Source organism: Neopsephotus bourkii, unplaced genomic scaffold, assembly GCF_033783945.1.
Source record: "Neopsephotus bourkii isolate Nb327-2 ecotype Australia unplaced genomic scaffold, CSIRO-AGI_Nbou_v1 NB_816, whole genome shotgun sequence".
In the NCBI taxonomy this organism is placed as follows: domain Eukaryota; kingdom Metazoa; phylum Chordata; class Aves; order Psittaciformes; family Psittacidae; genus Neopsephotus; species Neopsephotus bourkii.
Window position 1 is genome coordinate 13,561 of NW_026901312.1, and position 19,908 is coordinate 33,468.

The 19,908-nt window shown below is 37.0% G+C and overlaps 1 protein-coding gene across 1 annotated transcript in view; it reads right to left on the reverse strand.

Annotated features, from left to right (window-relative positions):
• Window positions 1–19,908, reverse strand: part of PCSK5 (proprotein convertase subtilisin/kexin type 5) — a 269,863-nt gene that overhangs the window by 13,227 nt on the left and 236,728 nt on the right. Inside the window, exons 25-27 of the mRNA XM_061355628.1 lie at window positions 13,916–13,958; window positions 12,009–12,151; window positions 10,585–10,785 (exon numbers count right to left, since the gene is read on the reverse strand). Coding sequence (XP_061211612.1) covers window positions 10,585–10,785; window positions 12,009–12,151; window positions 13,916–13,958 — 387 coding nt within the window. The remainder of the gene's footprint in view (window positions 1–10,584; window positions 10,786–12,008; window positions 12,152–13,915; window positions 13,959–19,908) is intronic.

A 19,908-nucleotide genomic window follows, 5' to 3' on the forward strand; every position in this document is an offset into this window, starting at 1 on the left:
TGTAGTGTTGCAGCTCTCATTAGTAACTGGCGCAATAAAAAGCAGAAATAGTAGGAGATTAGCAGAGTTTTAATTGTCACCACCATTCTGGCTACAGCAACTCTGTCCTCCCTGAACAGGGGCCATAGTATCTGGCTTTAGTAGCTAGAAGTGTTGGTGGCCATGGTGAGGCAAGCACCAAGGCAGGTGGGATGAGGACGGTATTTCAGTAAGTACCACCTGAAGACAATTTTCAACTCCAAAGGTACAGAGGCCTTCTGGAGGTAGAAAATGCCTGAAACTGAATTTTGAGTTGTGCGGCCTCAAACTTGGCTAAACAGCTGGCATAAAAACCCTGGGTTTGAGTACACAGGAAGGATGTGTCAGCTTTGTGACTTCATAGTGAGCATACATGAACCTAAGATGTATACTATCAGGTATCATGCAAAAATGAAAACTTCTGGAAAAGCTCTTTGGAAAGACAAAGACAAGTGAGCAAGGTATAGAGTCTCTGGCTTCTGGGAAGAAGAAAAGGTGGAAATGTTATATAAACATTGGGAGCTGCAGGCATAGAGGGGGTGGTATTTACTAATAAGTATCTCTGAAGTTGCATGGGGTGGGAGAATAGCACATGGTTAGCTATTTATGAAGGACTGAAGAGAAACAAGAAAATCTCAGTGTGTAAAGTGAATTCAGTGCTCCCTAAAGCAGCAATGAAATGTCCCATCTTCTGGTATCATCAGTATAACTGGGGCCTCAGTGCTAGAGCTCTTTTAAATGAGGCTCCTGGTGCTGGGGAGGCAGTTCTCAGATTCACTGAACGCTTAGGGTGAAAGGAGATTTTTCAGAAAACCCCGATTAGGTTCTGTACTTTGCACTATCTGTGTATAAATTACATATTTGCATGGATATAAACAGTTGGGTAGTTTAGGGAATGAAAAGCTAGAGTTACAAGTAGTTTTAGGATACTCTTTATTTGCCTGTATGTTTCAGCTTTCTTTAGGAGAATGAGCACTTACTTCTGCTTTTCTTAGCCCTTATAAGTGTGTGGATGTGGGTATCTTGTAAGGCTTTCTGCAACAGTAGGTGCTGTAAATTTAGATTCTTTCTGTGTCTTGCTGACAGAAGGGACCTCTCTCTTTTTTTTCCCTGCGGAAGACCTGTTTTCTATATGTTAGGTTGCAACATGCTGTTCCAAAGGGATTCTAGTCTGTTTAAGTGCCTCTGAGTGTAGAGGGCAGTATGAGCCTCCTTTCAGGCCTCCAGCTGTACTTAACCAAATAGCACACAAGCATTTTCAGTTTGCTTATCCAAATCATCCTCCAAGTAACTTGCTGGTGACCACTGCTTACTCTTTTAAGAGTCAGTAGAGTGAGCAATGGTCACAAGATTTTTTTGAGAGACTAATCTTCTGCTTCATGTTTTTTTCCAAACACTTGACTGTTGAAAATCCTTAACACAGTGTTCTTGTTGATGTCATCTGTAAGAATATAAGGAATACCCTGGAAAAGCTGGTTGCTTGGTGTTAATAGATTTTTTTTTTCTCCTATCCTTAAATGTGCAGGCCTTTTCTCTTTTTCTGCTCTTGAGAGAAGATCCACTCTGGCCTGCAGTGGGGATTTTTTGCTTTTAGATACTAGTAATTTGGCAATCTTTGAAAAAGAACATTGAATAAGTAATGGTATGTTGCACAGTCATGTGGTTTTTGGTTGTTGATTTTTTTTTTCATTTTGCTTGTAGCACCTTGACTGAAAGAAAGACCACCTGTTCCTGATGTCTGCCTGCAGTTGCACATCCTCTGTTACTCCATCAGGTGCTTTGATAAACCTTCACAGTTTGTCAAGGCAGAGTTCTGATTTTCCCACTGAAAATATCACTGGCTTTTTTCTATGTATGCAGTAAATAATACAAATTTTCATTTCCTTTTTCAGCAGCTTTGCATCCAGGTACCTTACCCTGGCTTACGTTTTATTTTTTAAAAATCCCTACTGGGTAGTTTTACACACTGTAATTTAACACCAGTTATGTGTGTGAAGAAACAAGCCAGAAATATTACTGAAGTATGTCTTGTCAGAGGAAAAGGACCTTGATCCTGGCAAGAGAGTTGGTATAATATAAAAAATAAGTAGGAGGAATTTAAGTAGAGTTCTTAACTATTGCTGAATAATTTTTAAACGAGCCCATTGATTAAAAAAAAAAAACACATTTCAGGCCTTATAATTAAAAATAAGGATCCTTTTTTTGGTGAAGTACTTTTTATTTCCATTTAATCCTTGCCCCTTTGGCATTTGTTATTTTCTGTAATGTTTACTGGTCACCACCAGAGGGGAATGTATACAAGCAGTTGGGCTTCTGATAGTTGGAGACAACTTTTAGCTTTCCAATCAAATGCAAGTGCTTAAATGCCCAAACTTCAGTACTGACAAAACAAATCTCACTGTTATTATTATCATTATTATCATTATTATCATTATTATTAAATTCTAGGCATTTAAACCAAGATTTTTTTCTGTGATAAAGCTGTTACTGGCTGGAAATAGGCTTTAGGTTACTGAACCCCCCCCCCCCCAACACATTTTTAGAATAATGTGAAGTTTCAAAATGTAATTTTCTTGCATAGCAAAAAGTTCCCAAATGGGCAAATGTGATGCAAGAGGTTTGTTTACAGAAACCAGTGTATACTACTTGCAGAAATGCAACCACAGCTTTCAAAAGATAGCATTACAAAGCTGAAAAATGCTCATGCAATTGTATTACCTTTGTCTTTGGGTTAATTATAGACTGAAAGCTTGAACTCTCTGGTTTAAATTGTGGGGTTGTATTTTGCTTTTACCAAAAGGATGCCATTCTGTACTTGAGGATCCAACAAGCTTTCCTTTAAAATTTCAGTCTGTAACTTTTATGGTTGCAATTGAAAGTCCTAAATGTAGAAGTCATAAGTCTATGATCTGGAGTTGTAAGCCACTCATATTTGACAAGTGGGACATTGACTCCAAAAAACCCCACTGTATTCTATTATTATACTGTTCTGCTCTTCTTTTGTTAAATGCCAAAGCATATGACCTTTTCAGACCTATTAAGCTACTTTTATCCTTATGATTATATTCTTTCTTATTTCCTTTTTCCATTTTTTTTGTATAAAAATGCCTTCTCTTTAAACTCTGTTCAAGCCAGAATACGACTCAGAGTCACAATTATTCTTGCGTCACTGTCAGAATGAGTAACAACTTTGTCATACACTCAGCTAAATCTCTTATTCCTTTCTAGAAACTGAGAAACTGAATCACACTGTGCTGTTTCTTGAGCTAAGGTTTACTGCAGTTCTGACTCTACCATAGGCCTCTTGACTATTCAATCTATCCAGGGATTATCAAACTGGAAAGGCGAGGAAAGACTGAAAAACGTATTTTTTTTCTATTTTCTCATTTGGGCTTGTGCAACTTGAATGAGGCAATGGGAGAGTTTCTCAAGACCTAGAGCAGTAAGTCTTTAGCTGTTGATCCCAGAATGAATTAAGGAAGAGTAAAATTTAATTCCATTTAACAAAATGTCCCCATATTTACTTTCTTTTTTCTTAAGTGATCTTACTTTGAACTCCTAGATTTTTTTTCAGTCTGATTTTAGAGAAAGATTAAATGAGTCCTCAAAAATATTCAGGGTGAAAAACAAGGGTCCATGTTGAAAGAACTGTGGACCTCTTTACGTGTTCACAACTTATTCTGAAAAACGTGAAATGTATTAAAAAACCACAACATAAAACCCTTTACAAAACCTGAGGACATATAAGCAGAGATATAGCCATAACTAAAGAGAAATGCCTTTAAATATGATAGCATTTGAACTACCTTGTGGTCCTTCCTTAATTTCACTTAAACCCACAACTGCATTATAATAATTATTACTAGTATATACTCCTCCTCTTTGTGCTGCCCATCTTGCTCTCTCTAACCACTCCCTGCACAATGGATTGTTATGCTAGGCAGTGAGATCACTAAGTGTTCAGACACTTTAAAGATGGTTTGTTTTCTTCATTTTAAGTCTTACTTATTCATGTTCTTCTATGAATAAAAGAGGGATTTAAAAAGTTGTATTTTAAGCTGCTATAGAGTTAGATCCCTGTGTACATTTATAATACCCTTAGCTTCTAGACGTTCACTTCTACAATGAGAGTATTTTTACAGTATATTTTATTTTGTAGGGCCATGGCAAAATTGCTGCAATAAGAAATGCAGAAGGAAATGAAGTGCCACGGCTGTTTGTAACTGCAAGGTTATTCCTTTCAGAAGGTGACCTGTATAGCTTTTACACCGTGTAATGAGATGTGATTTGAATGTCATCCAGTTGAGACGCTACTTAGTTTGTTAGATTTTGTTCTGCATGTGGCACTGGCCTTGCAACACTGATAGTCATGATAAAACCCACAAAAACATGTATCTCCATGAGGTAATTACAATTACATAGAGTAAAATATAACAAAAAATATACGTATGTAATAAAATACTAGACCTATCCCATTTTGAAGGCTTATGTGAACTGTAAGTTTAAGGAAACTATAGGAACGCTGATAAATAAATCATAATCCCCAATAACCATCAGATTCCAATCTCGTTATCTTGTATCACTTTGCAAACAACTAGTGAGAATTTGAAATTAGCATTCTTAAAAACATATGGGATAATGAATCATTTTTGCTTGCCACTAGCAACCTGAAATTTCACGTATGAATGATGCTTATAAAAGTCCCCTAACTCTTTCCATGATGCTCTAATTCTGCACTCTAAATGCCATAACATTTTTGCATTTGGAAGATTATGACCTGTTCTCTCCTGCTGCTGATTTGCTTGCTGTCTTCTGCCTACCCCACTCCTTTCTTTTTTCCATTCCATATTCCGAGACCTTTATAGGTATACCTGCATAGCTGCATTAAGGTTCTTTTAAACAATCTTTTTGAAGCCTGAATTACTTTTTTTATCTCATTCAGTACATGTTTATGGTTTTTATTTTACTCTATACTTAGGAAAAGGAAAATACACAGGATGGATTCAGTTGATCAATGATTGCTTGTGGGAGATTATTCTTTTATTGGGGTGAATGTAATATGTTTAGCTGCAAAATTTACAGCAGCATATATTATCTGCATTTGAAGAAGCACATATTCCATTTTGAGCTTGCTTCAGAAACAGACCTGATTCCGTACCCATTTTTTAACTTTTGTACTTTTCAGAAGAATGTGGTAGGTTAAACTGTGTAACCGAGGAATGAACAAGTTTTTAGGGTGTGGTATTTAAGTGAACATGCAAAATGAAGACCTGACCATAACTTGCAAAATGTCTAATCCATTAGAAAGGGTGTGTGTATTCACTTGGTGAATCAAGCTTACACTAGTGTGTCTCCTGGCTTCCAAAGCAATTTCATCATCTGGTACATGAGATAAAATACAGATGTTTCATGCTAGAAACACAGAGCTCTACCTTTTTCTTTTTTTTCTTTTTTTTTTTTTCCCCCTTTCTTGGCTTGCCTTGTCTTTTTAAAAGCCTGGATAACAGACGTGGTCTGTTGCATTATTTCAGACCTGAATATGACTTATTAGTAATTCCTGATATAAGCTGAACTCTTTGCCTAGCAAAGTATACCCCCAAAGTAAATATGATTTTAGAAAGTTGGTTTTAGATAGAATGTTTGGGAGTGTGTACAGAATGTTGGAGTATGTGCTCCAAATATACAAAAGACTGACCTATCATTTATCCTTGCATAAGAAACAGAACTGAAAGCTTAATATGGAAAAAAAGTGTATTCTGCATTCACAGAGGTTTTAGTCTTCACCTAGATGGACTATACTCTCAAACTTCAAAGGAAATCAGATTCTATGTTGGTTTCGCAGTGGCAGGCTCTGATGTGCTGCCGTTTAATTTATCTGAGCCTCAGACCCAAACAAAATAACAGTCTTTGTTTCCTAAAACTCACTTTGTCCCATATGATACATCAAGACAGTCATTAAAGCCACAGTTGAACCCACTGAATCCATGTGGCTGGAAGAGAAATGGTTTCATTATTTGTAAATATAGTTCAAGGTCTAATATGTCAACTCTCTGTTAGTAAAATTTCTAAAGAAAAAGAGTAAATAGAAGACTAATGTGGTAAAAGCTGACATAAACTACTGGATTTGGAAACTTTGGCTGTCTTCCTAGTTGCATTGTCTTCTTGCATTGTCTGGAGTAAGGCATGTGCTGAGGATGAGCTTGGTGCAATCTCGTAGAATCATAGAATGGTTTGGGTTAGAAGGGACAATAAAGATGATTCAGTTCCAACCCACTCTGCCATGGGCAGGGACACCTTCCACCAGACCAGGTTGCTCAAAGTCCTTTCCAGCTTGGCCTTGAACACTGCCAGGGATGGGGCAGCCACAGCTTCTCTGGGCATCTGTGCTAGTGCCTCACCACCCTCACAGCAAAGAATTGCTTCCTAATATCTAATCTAAATCTCCCCTCTTTCAGTTTAAAGCCATTGCCCCTTGTCCTATCACTACTTGCTATTATAAAAAGTCCCTCTCCGAATTTCTAGTCCCTGTTTAGGTAGTGAAAGGCTGCTCTAAGGTCTCCCTGGAGTCATCTCTTCTCCAGGCTGAAAAAGCCCGACTCCCTCTCTTCATAAGAGAGGTGCTCCAGCCCTCAGAAAATCTTGTGGCCTCCTATGATCTCACTTGAGCGGCTCCATGTCCCCCTTATGTTGTTGCTCCCAGAGCTGCATGCATTACTGCAGGTGGGGTCTCATGAGAGTAGAATAGAGAGGCAGGATCACCTCCCTCAAACTGCTGGTTATGCTTCCTTTGATGCAGTCCAGCACACGGTTGGTTTCTGGGCTGCAAGTGCACACTGAAGCTGGCTCATGTTGAACTTCCTGTTAATCAACACCCGGAAGACCTTCTTCTCAGGGCTGCTCTGAATTCATTCTCCACCCAGCCTGTAGTTGTGCTTGGGATCTTCTTCATTCCCATGGTAGGGGTAAGGTTTATTTCATAAGTGGTTCCTAAACCCAGCTTAATCCCCTAGTCAGAGGACTAGTAATTTTCTGGACTGTATTCCTTAACTGGATCCTTTAGTTCAGGCCACTGACTCTTGGAAGCAGCTTTTCCATGAGCTGTACCAATGTAAACATGTTGAGGGTATATTGATAAGCAAACAGAGAGGATGAGAGCCAAAAGGCAAATCTAAGTCACAGTCTCGCCCACACTGGGCTGGTGAGCAAGTAAAAATATTATAATATCCCCTATAGAATGGGCAAGCTTCTTGGACCATGCCTATGCTGCACGATAGGCCACCCTCAGAAACTAAGTTTGACAACAGATGAGATCGAAGATCCTTGTATTTTGTAAGAAGAAACAACCCTGGAAAAATCAAAGTAGCTGTAAACAAACTGAAGAACAAAGTAAGTAAACTGACATAAAATATGTGGAGACCTGTCCAGAGGAAGCAGTGAAAAAGATGCCCTGTTTGTGAACCTGTGCATGACAGAAAAAGTATTTTCTTTGTCCCCATAATCTTCTTTAATAGAAATAAAAGTAAAGAGGAGGACCTACAGAAACTCTTAAGAAGATCTGGAAAAGGATAATTTCTCAAGGCTCACAGAGTTTTTCTGTACAGGTATGCCAGCCAGAATTGTCACTGACAGTAAGTTTCAATGAGCACAGGTAGGTTTTCATTTTGTCTATTCTTGTACTGCATTGTTGAACAAAGCCGTAAAAGGCAGTGGCTGCCTCTCCTGAATTTTATTGGTTTTCGTAAAGCTTTTGACAATGAAGAGAATAATTGTAACAGATAGTGAAACTTTTCTTTCTTTTTTTTCTTTTTTTTTTTTTTGTTTGTGTTTTTTTGTTGTTTTTTTTTTTTTCTGTTTAGAATTACATATTCCGAACAGTATCAGGGTGTGAAATGCATTGCAGTCTCTAACTTAGGAACTGATCTTTGGGGGTGATGTAATACTAGAGTTAAATGTTAATGATTCTGCCTGAATCCTTTATTTTTTATTAAGAATCTTCATCATGGAATGAGAATTAAAAAAAAATAAATCAGTTGTAAATCTGGACTTAGCTGATAACTGCCTCTTCGATACATCATCAAAAGAAAGGAGTTAAAGAGCAATATTCTAGCCAAAAAATTCAGCCATTTAGATTTTCATTAGCAGATCAAAATGGCTGTTATGAAAACCAGATAATCCAACAGTATCTGAGCATAAAACCTCACAAACTATTGATAAATTTAGTTATTCACTGTCAGTTAAGACAATGACAAAATGACAACTTCATTAACATTTTGACTTGAAAGTTAGTACTATTTGGAAGCCTACCCTGGTGAGAAAAGGCTGAAGCCTTTTCTGTTGCACAGTTCAACATCTGTTTCTCAGCAGTTACATGGCACATCTGCAGCCACACTGCAGGAATCCCAAGAAGCTTATCCAAGAGGCGAAGAGCCATGAGCTGGGTTCCTTGGGCACCTATCACTAGCTGAAACAGAAATTCTGTAACTGGAGCAGCCATTAATGTTCAAGTCAGTACAGCTCTGGGAGAGATACCCATAAATAAGATGTGGTTTAACTACTGGAAGAAAAGCAAAACTGTATGCAAGATGGAATGAAAGAGGTTTTCAGCAATGCTATACACAGAAGTACATCAGCTGCCTGCTCAAAAGAAAAAAACTGACAGAAAGTCACCTCATTTGACAGTGTGAGAAAGAAATACATAACCAGTAGATAGACCAAATTACAGATGTGCTCTTCCATGGTGCTGATATAGATAGTCTCAAATTCAAAATGTACTAACTCATGAATGAAACACAAGGAAATGCATGGAGGAGACCAACTTTCTATTAATATTTCTCCTTTTTAGATCTCTGATCTTTTTTCTGAAGTGAAGAAATGTCATTCCTCCATAGGAGGCAATGAAAAGAAATGGTCAATACGTTTTTCTGAAAATATTTGTTAGTATATTTTAATTCTTAATGCCAGGTTATATGGATCTAAGGATAGTCATTCTTTGATGTGTTTGAGTCAAATAAAGACATAGGAATCAGAGGAAAATTTGTATTTGATAGAAAAATAAAGCTGTAGGGCATCTTAAGTAATGTAGTCTATTGCTCTATCCAGTAAACATCCTTGTCAGATGCTTTTCATCTGTTCTTAAAGACCCCTAGTGATGGAAATCCCCAAACCTCCTCAAAGATTCCATTGCTCCATTATTCCATTTGAAAGTCCCTTTTTTTTTCCAATGCCAAATCTAAACCTCCTTTTCTGTATTTTAAGTCCTACTTGCTGCACTTAACAGATACCCAATCTTTTCCTTTCTTCTTCGGACTGTGTTTTTCTCAGCTTTCTCATTTAGTTCTAAACCCCTCGTTCATTACAACTTTTTATTGTAAGTAACTTTCTCCTTAGATTTCTGGTAATCCTCGCTGCTTCGTCTCTAATCAGCCCACTTCTTTCTTTTAACACTGCCCAAAACTGAAGATGTTATTCCAGCTGATGCTTTACAATTATAAAGAGAGTGAAAGGATTATATGACATTGACTTTTCTCTTTGCTTACAGTGATAAGCAAAGCAGCTATTGAAACTCTAGAGGAAATTTTACCCTTTGTTGGAGAGTATGATGTACCCATAATTAAAAAGTGCCACTTGCAATCCTAACTATTGAAATTCTTCGTGCTGCACAGGTTTCACTTAAAAAGAATGGGCATTCATAGCAAATGAGTTTTAATTTGTGTGCTGGGTGGTAAATTCAGCTCTGCCTCATTTGGTAACAGAACTTATTCAGTTGTATTTTGTATAACTGACATAATGGGAAAAACAAATTTTCTCCTATTCACTTTTCATGTAACACTTTCGTATCAAAAAAATTGTGACAGAACTGGGATGCATTTGAAAATAATTTAAAAATTAATACAAATTATTCCCTTTAACAGCTTTAATTTTTTAAAACATACTCTTTCCAAATCTTTTTTTCTTTTCGACAGAAACTGTTTTTCCCATGTTGTAGGCGAGGGCACCAAGAAAGAGCTGATTATTTTGTGAAGGTTGTGAAAATGGCCAAAGTAGGATAAGAACTTCAGAATGTAGTTCTGTGTCCAGTGTTTAGTTCCCTTAGTGGTGCATGCGTAAATTAGGGGGAGAAAAGAAGAAAGCTTGCTTTTAAGCACATACACAGATAGACACATACTTGACAACTTTCCATTTCTTCCAACTACATATTTCTCTGCAGGGAATCAGTAGCTCCAAAACTGGTCTAAAGCATAGCCTGTAAGGCTTCCAGTAATTTAGATAAGGATCTCCTAGTACTTTAATCTGTTATCTTTTTTTTTTTTTTTAACTTTTATCCATCTTGATAAGACAGCTCCTAGATAAGGAATACCCAAGTTGTATTAAAATATGCTACTTGCAGGAAGATTAATTTTACTCTATGAAACCAATGTTTTCACTCAGTACATTTTTAAAACTGCAGTGAATTGGACAACACTGCAGTTTCACTCAAGGGGCAAGATCTTGATATCCTCTTTCTAAAACTTTTAGTTTAGTAGTCTCCAGGGAAACAGAAAAGATTAAGGATCTTTTGCAACTTACCACTCCAGAACTTCCCACGGGGTGGAGAATTTCTTGGACTCAGACATTGCCCATGAGAAAGCTGGAAACTGTTTCTGCACCCAGTACAGTTCTCATAGCTGTATCCAACACACATTGCACAGCTCCGGTGGCAAGGTTCACATTCTCTGGAGATGTCATCAGCGAAGAAGCCATTCCCACACACACTCACACATGTGCCACCTGGAACAGAAACAGAGCCTGGCATCATGGTTTCTACTGCCTCCTGTGAATCCTGACAAGGAGGCTTTTTTCCATTCAGCATCTGTCTCCAGCAAGAAATGGTATAAAAAAAAAAAAAGACAGTAAATAAGAAATCATGTAACTTTTTGTAGCTATGTAACCTCTAGCTATTTACCACAAAACCTAAATTCAGCTCAGTTCCTTATGCAAGCTTCATAAACTTTAAGCTGCGCTTAAATTTTGTAACTATATGTTTTTTCATCCACATCCAAAAATCTGGCATATGCAAGTCTTCCAAAGTCCAGATCTGGATAAAAATTTTATGGTTCCATCCCAAATATTATACTGGCCCAATATAAAATATAAGTCCTGCAGTCCCTAAGATTGTTAGATATATGCAGATTTTGAGGACTTGAACACATGTCTAGTTTCTGGTGAATATAAAGCGAAACTCAGGTAAATCAATTTAAGTGTTGGCATACTGCAGCAAAGCTCCTAGAAGTTGTTACACTGATAATTTTTTGAGCTTCCTCTAATTTTTATTAAAAACCCCCTACACCACCAGATCATCTCAGATTGTGACCACAGGGTTTTCCATGAATGTGATGCTCTTGTACTCAACTACAGGGCACCTTCATCAGGCAGAGCACAAGAATACCATAACCTAAGGATTTCCTGTGATATGTTTTGGCACTATGTCTGAACCAGACCTGCCTGATTTATGGCGTTGTAATAAAGCTAAGATATTCCTAGCCTTGTGTGAATCTGGTGTGGAATTTAGTGGTTTTAACAGAGCTTGTTTCAGTTTAAGGGTTTAAGGCTTGTTACTTTGTGTGGACCTGAAAGTCAAAGTAAATCTCGACTTGCAAATAATAAGGAAAAGTTTCCATGTCTTTCAGTGAGTTAAAAACTTTTCCTCTCACAGTCTGAATCAAACACAATAGTTTTTCTATTTGATCAAAAGAGTGGAAATGCATTAAAAATAAAACTGAAAAAAAAATAGGAAGATGTGGTCTAATATATCAAACCAAACAATACCATTGGCTAACATAACCACCCTGTTAATGCAAAGGATCTCATTCTACAAAGAGCTAACTTCCCTCAGCCTCCACTGTCAGCCAAATAAGAGATTCATGAATTTAAGAATTTAGGTCCAGACTCTTTCACTAAAGAAAAATTCTAAAATATTTGATAATGTATGCCACATATGGTATCTTTCTTACCTAAGAGATAAAAGCCTTCCTTACACGAGTCACATGTGCCCTTGTCACAGCTATCACATTCGCTAGGACATTCTCTACACTGCAGAGAACTTTCATCTCTGTAGGTATTTTCTGGGCAGTATTTATAGCAATGCTGCTTATACCTGTAAGATAAAGTAGAACATCATCAGTAAGTTTCTTTTGAGGTCACTGAGTCTCTTTTCTGTGTGTTTCTAGGTATGGTAATGGTAAAACTCTGGTCTCATCCTGATTAACAGAAATTGTTCCCCTAGTGAAGGGCTCAACCAAAGTGTATTTGTGCTTACATTGCTTACTCAACTGGCAAATGGAATCATAGAATGGTTTGGATTGGAAGAGACAATAGAGATCATCCAGTTTCAACCGTCCCTGCCCATGGGCAGGGACACCTTCCACCAGACCAAGTTGCTCAAAGTCCTTTCCAGCTTGGTCTTGAGCACTGCCAGGGATGGGGCAGCCACAGCTTCTCTGGGCATCTGTGCTAGTGCCTCACCACCCTCACAGCAAAGAATTGCTTCCTAATATCTAATCTAAATCTCCCCTCTGTCCTGCTGCTGCTAAACCCAGGACACCCTCTTTCAGTTTAAATCCATTGCCCCTTGTCCTATCACTACTTGCTATTATAAAAAGTCCCTCTCCAAATTTCTTGTAGGCCCTGTTTAGGTAGTGAAAGGCTGCTCTAAGGCCTCCCTGGAGCCATCTCTTCTCCAGGCTGAAAAAGCCCAGCTTTTTCTCATCCTGTCTACATAAGAGAGGTGCTCCAGCCCTCAGAACATCTTTGTGGCCCTCCTTGGGACTTGCTCCTATAGGTCCAAGTACCCCTTATGTTGTTGCTCCCAGATTTGGATGCAGTACTGCAGGTGGGGTATCACGAGAGCAGAGTAGAGGGGGAGAATCACCTCCCCCAGCCTGCTGGTCATGCTCCTTTTGATGCAGGCCAGCACACAGTTGGTTTCTGGACTGTGAGCTCATGCTGCTAGGTTATATTGAGTTTATCAACCAATACCATGAATTCCTTCTCCTCAGAGCTGCTCTCAATCCATTCTTTGCCCAGCCTGTAGCTGTGCCTGGGATTGCCCCGACCCACGTGTAGGTCCTTGCATTTCGCCTTGCTGAAAACTGGCCCACATCTCAAGTGTGTCAAGGTCCCTCTGGATGGCATCCTTTCCCTGCAGCATATCAACTGTACTACACAGCAAATGTGATGACAGCTCACTCAATCCCACTGCCTATGTCACCAGCAAATATTTTTTCTAATCTGAGTTCTTGAATGTAACTATTTTGATTTTCTTTTTTAAATGTAGGTACAAAAATAAATGCATGCTGAATTATGAATTACTATATTGCATTTGTAAAGAGCTGATTGAATGTAAAAATATATAATCCAATGCCATTGTTTATAGCTGGATTGAATAGCCTCTTTAAGTTTTCTTTTGTCATGATAATTTTACAGAGATCTCTAGATGTCCCTTTGAAAAGCAGTAAAGTTCTTAATTTCCCTCTATTTAAGTTAATCTTTGAATTAATATTTTTCCTTTGCTCAACATTTTTAAATGGTCTTACTGAGCTGCTAGTACCAGAACTGGACACAATATATTAAAAGTGTGCTAATTCCAAATCCAGAGGCACTGTTTTAGACCTTTTCTGATCCACATTACTCTCTTCACACATGCAAAGTTCACATCAGTCCATGCATTTTAAAAAGCCTTGATGGTAAGAGAAAGGCTAGTTTTTCAGCATTTTACAAACCTTTTCCCAAATGACTATTCTCAGGTAGGCAATACTTATAAGGAATGGGATAACACATGCAAAGGAGATCTATGTAGTGAAGCACAGATATTTGCTTTAGAAAAACGTATGAGCATGAAGAGCTGTAGAACTATACTTACATATAATAGTTCTGAATGCATTTTATACAGATTCTTGGGTCATCTGAAATTAAAAATGTGAAATTATGTAAATAATATTCAGAGTTAAAAACAGAATGCTAAAAAAGAATTGTTGCTACACAATTTTTATGTATTTATTACATTAAAATCACTACAGCCATAATGAGATTATAATCTCTGAATCTCTGATTACATTTTTTTGGAGATAAACTCTTCCACAATCAGGTCTTGACCTGTATTTGCACAGTGACCTGTGACTTTTGAATCCTCAGTGTAAGGTACCCAGAAGTTGCTGAGTGTTTAAGAAGTGCTGTTCTTATAAACAGAACCTTCCTAGAAGCTCAGGTTGGGCAAATGTATTCTTGAAAAGACGCTCTACGTTATCCTTATCTGTAGTTTCATCCTATTTCTTCATTTGTTGTAGAGCTAAGTTAAAAGCATATGGCACTTCTAAAAGCAAACTTTTGAAAAACATATATTCAATTACTTGAATCTTAAAAATCCCAAGCTACACAAACTTTCTATATTATGGGCAGGGGGGGGAGGGGTACGTGGCATTTGGGTAAACTTCCTTGTCAAAAAATAAATTTTGGCATTCAAAAATTTTATTAAATGAACAGAAAAAGTATTATACAAATTCTTAAAACTGTTACAGTGATGGATGTATGGCTTTATGCTCACACAAAGTGAAGAATATTTTCTATAACCTTCCATTATCTTCTTTTAGCTTTCCATTCCCTTTACCTTACTCAAATATCCCAAAGGGAGCAGAATGGAAGGAAACAGAATAACATGGGTGAATGTATTTATAAACTGTTCTACTATGAAATGCCTATAAATTATTTTTGATATTAATAGCACTCATAAGGTAAAATTTTACTGAGCCTGTTTGAACTGCATCTACTTTAATAAATCACACTTTACACATGCAAACTTACTAGGCAACATGCACTTGGTTTTGCAAGTAGCTCTAGCAATTTATTTATGAGGTGTAAAGTTTTACCCAGAAATGCTGCAAATCTCTGCAAATATTCTCTTTACTGTTTAGAGCACAAACAGAAAAGCAATCACCTTATCTAAAGTTCCTTACATTATATTTTATGTTAAGATGGGAAATGCTCTTAAAATATGAAAATATTTTCTACAAAATATCTTTTAATTCTAGCTAAAAGACATTTAGTTTGTCCAAGGTTTCTTTTTGAATGATTTTTTGAACACTATTATTTTTTCTGAATAAAAACACTTCCTGAGATACTTTTTTCTCCAGTTAATCTGTGTGGATTTTTTCCCTTACCATATTTATAGAATATTGTTGAAGCCAGGTTGGTATGATGATAAATAAATGTATTTATAACTTTTCAAAATTGGCACACACTCCTTGTGTTTTGTTGTTGGAAAGAATAGGGAACACATCAAAGAGACGTTAAAATTTCAAGGGCTGCTTGCTGGTTTTAGTAACTAACTCTCCATGTACTTATGGCTTTTATGAAAAAAGAATTCTTTCCCCTCTTGCCCATGGAGGTTCAGATGACAATTTTCTTTCCTAACTGCCCTCTCAGTTTTGCCTGTGTGGATGGATATCTATATAGCTCAGTTTGAGACAGATCTCAGCAGTAACTGGAAACAAAGTCACAACATCTGGTTGTCCTGTGGAAAGAGTCTGGAAAATTAAGTAAGTGCCCATTAAGTAGAGAATATGCATTTTGAGTTGGTTTAGGATCTAAGAGAAGGTAGTTAGGGAGGGGGGAAAGAAAAGAAAAGTAAAAATAGTTTGTTTACAGTGTGGATAGGAAAAAAAGTGTATCACAAGTGGCACTTGAATTCTGCTGCTTACACAAAATTTAGACAGAAGTGGCAATAGTAAATACCTTGTTACAAGGCCACAAAATTCATAGGGATAGCTGGTTTGCTGTATTTCACTTGGGAATGTACTGAGTCTTTCTTCAAACCTAAGATTTTGAAGGCAGTGGGAGAATTCTTGACAATTTTGTGAAATGAAAATATGCGGATATTGGGCTATTGTGATCTAATGTGCCAATTTATGTACTATTATTATGTTATTTATGGGGCCTGCAAGGATGCTGAAGAAGGACTGTTCATTAGGGACTGTAGTGATAGGACAAGAGGTAACAGGTTCAAACTTAAACACTGGAAGTTTAGATTGGATAGAAAGAAGAAGTTCTTTACTGTAAGGGTGATGAGGCACTGGAACGGGTTGCCCAGGGAAGCTGTGAATGTTCTATCCCTGGCAGTGTTCAAGGCCAGGTTGAACAGAGCCTTGGGTGACATGGTTTAGTGTGAGGTGTTCCTGCCCATGGCAGGGGGGTTGGAACTAGATGATCTTAAGGGCATTTCCAACCCTAACTATTCTATGATTCTATTTATCAGCCCTTACCAGACCACTGTTCCTTCTCTTAAAGACATGACAACTAAATAGGTGATCTACCACTTTCTATATTTAGCTTCTGAATTTAAACTGTTAAGGAATAATGAACCTAATTTAAAAAAAAATGCAAAGAGGACAACCATCTAATAGTAAGCAAAGAGAAAACTAAATATGGAACTATTCCTGCAATAGCAAATTTGATATTTAGCAAGGAACTAAGTCTAGGGAATTTTATGGATATATATGTGCAGCTCTTCTACAGTGGGTCCTTTCAATCTGCCACAATAAATTCTTGGACTAGCATTAACAAACATGCTATATTCACTGAGACCTTCACTTGCCCATAAAATAATGCAAAGTGTGGTGCAAAGTGGGTTTGTTGATACGTTATGCCCCAAAAGGCTTCTTGTAAAGAGAACTGCTAATATTTTACCTATATTTAACAGTTTCCATTTCCATTTTCTGGTATGTTGAGCCTATGCCACTCCTTTGAAGACAGAAACAAAAGTGAACTTGATAGCACTGGAAATGGGATTCAACTAATTTTAAGACCTCACACACAAATCCTCTTTAAATTTCTGGTTTTATTGCAGTTTTCTTGGAGAACTAAAGATCGTTTAGAGTTCATAGAAAAAGTAATTTGTTTTCCTTCCTTGTCTGTAATAAACTGATACTCCTCTTCCCTCCCTCATGCCTTCCCTCACCTTCTCAAGTACAATACATTTGGAGTGAGCCATGTTATAATACAGAAAAGGTACGTGCAAAGATTAAATATCGGTCAAAGGCCAGACATTCATGCATTCTGTTGGAACTCTCTGATTTGAAATGAATTAGTGTTTTCTCTACTCTGGGAGGGAAGTATGGGCATTAGCGTTACAAGCATAGCATTGTTGTGCTGGAAGGGTATTTTTGTTCAAATATGTAAAGAAACACTGTGTTGGTTTTTTTTTTTTTTTTTTTACTGTAGAGGCTTATTGAAATATTTAGTACATAAGTTCATCCATATTAAAAATGAGCTCCACAGCATTTTGGAAATACTTGTCACTGTTTCACTGTGTTTGAGTGTTCACGGTATTTAGACAGATCCTAATTCTGGAAACTTTACATGGCTAGCCCACTGTGCTTTTGAGTAGCACTTACTCAAAGTATCCTGTCTAATTAGACCCAGATCTTGCAATGACTTGTGTGCATGCCTAACTTTATCTACTGTATACGATAAAGCTGGAAGCTGAAGTTAAGTGCAAGGGTACATTTTGCAGGATCTGTATTTAGACTGCAACTTTTATTTTAACTTCCTGTTTTGTGCATGATTTTTTTAATTAAGTTTCTTGAACTATTCAGTGGCTCAGCTGTGAGCCTAGAATGTGCTGTATCCACTCAACTGTTTTTTGCATTCAGAAGTTCAAGATACTTGCTTCATGGTTTACCTTTCTGTTCCAGGTTAATTAAATGTAATGACTGAATATGATTTTATATTCCATTGCAGTTTTCCCTTAAGGGCCAGCCTGCAGTAATTGTTTAATTTCAATAGTTATAGCTAGATTTTATTTGCCTTTTACATTCCCCTAAACAATAATTTACGGTAATCTAAAAAAAAAGGACTATACATTGTAATGTATCACCAACTAGAGTAAGTATATATTTTAACTACTGTAGACCATATTTTCTTTAGTTTTTATGGCATCTCAAGTAAAAATAACTGAAATGAACAATCCAAACATAGTAAGATTTTTGACTACTCATGGGCCCAACTGAAATCTTAGCTTTCAGTAAGCCTTAAAAATGAAGATTTCTGTTGTGGAACTAAAGACTCTGTTTTGGATCTTCCAGTTTGTATGAGAAGGTATTTGTTTGTGTGTGGTTTTTTGGTTCCCTCCCCAGTGTGTGTGTTTGCAAGTAAATCAGCTTTGTCCTTGTTCTTATTTCTGTCGTAATAATTTATTTTGACAAGTCATATTATGGAAAAGTGGGAGAAAGAAGAGATTGTGATTTTAACCAAGGAAAAAGATGGATTCTGTTGTCCGTAAGATTTATACAAGGAAAAAAACCCACCATAAGTATTTCCTTTGGACAAACCCCATAACTTTGGTTCAGCCAAGACATTTAATGAATTAAAAATATATGCATCTTAAAGCATGAAAACTCAAAAATACTTTGAATAGATGTAATATATTAAAAAAACACCCTCTATGTAGTTTTTTATATTGTTTTCCTTTAAATGAAAACTACCTTTAATTAGGATGAAAATGAGACTAATACAGCCAAAAAATATTCTGAGTGCTATTCTTGCTGTAAAGCTGGTTAACTGAAAAAGTCGCACAGCTCTAATCTCAATTACCTTAGCCTAAAAGAGGGATAATTTCACTTGCTGTTATTGAATTTCCTTGACAAAGTAAAGGGAATTAGATATATTTTCCTGTTCAAATAAGGATTTTAATATGGTGAATTTAGAAGTAGAAATGAAAGGCAGATAAGATTAAATGAAACAAAAAGTTAGCATTATAATATGCGTTATTTGAAATAGGTCCATGGTTTGTACAACTGAGGTGAAATGTTGAAAAATACATAAATACTTGTATATATGTTGGTAAATGCATCAGATTTGGGAGATTTCACTGAAAGAAAGTGAGGAAATCAAAAACTTTAAGGAATAGAAAGCTTTAAACACTGGCTTAAAAATAACGGGTCAGAAAGCTCTGGTCTCTCACTAGACATAGGTAATCAGTGCTGTACTGAGTTTTACATTGTACATGAAGCTCTAAAAGGCGGTATCAGCCAGAGGAGGCATTGCTTACAGGGCTACAAAGAAGTAGTGGTTCATTCCTGCTTTTAGTAAAATAAAAGGTAAGAGTACTTCAACAGAAATTAAGTCAGGACAACGGCAGTACAATTAAGAAATGGCATTCAGTTTGTCTTAGATTTTATTCTATCATTTGGATGTTACGTAATCTTTTGTTAATCTACTGGCCATTGTTTCCACCTACCAGACTCTCAGTGTGATGATTTCAAGAAGCATGAAAACTGCATATTACTAAACATGAACTTTCTGTGTATTGAGGCATATTTTCTGAAGATACTTATCATGGTGAGATGGACCCTTATGTTTGAGTAGTTTCTTACTACACAGGTAGTTCCTCTGAATAGCATCATCCAAAGAGTGCTCTCCTACTAGCAATAATGCAGACTGTGGCCTGGGGGTCCTAAGTTTGTACCACAGACATCAATGCATGTTTTAACACTAATTTGAACAGCTGGATTCCATTGGTCCTCCGTTAACAAAACATATTTATGCAGGCAGGAATCACATGAGAAACATCTTCTTTAAGATGGGGAGAATCCAAGATTTGAACTGCCACAGTCAATAAGTGGTTCTGTAATACAATTCATTATTTGAAAGATCGAGACTCTGACCTTTAGGCTGGTATAAACGCAAAGAATTTAAACAAGTACATATTAAGGTAGAAGTGCTTGAACGGAATGGAGCGGAACAGAATGGAACAGAACAGAGCAGAATAGAGCAGAGCACAGCAGAGCGAAGCAGAGCAGAGCAAAGAGCAAAGTAGAGTAGAGCAGAGTGGAGCAGAGCGGAAGAGTGCTTCATAATGTC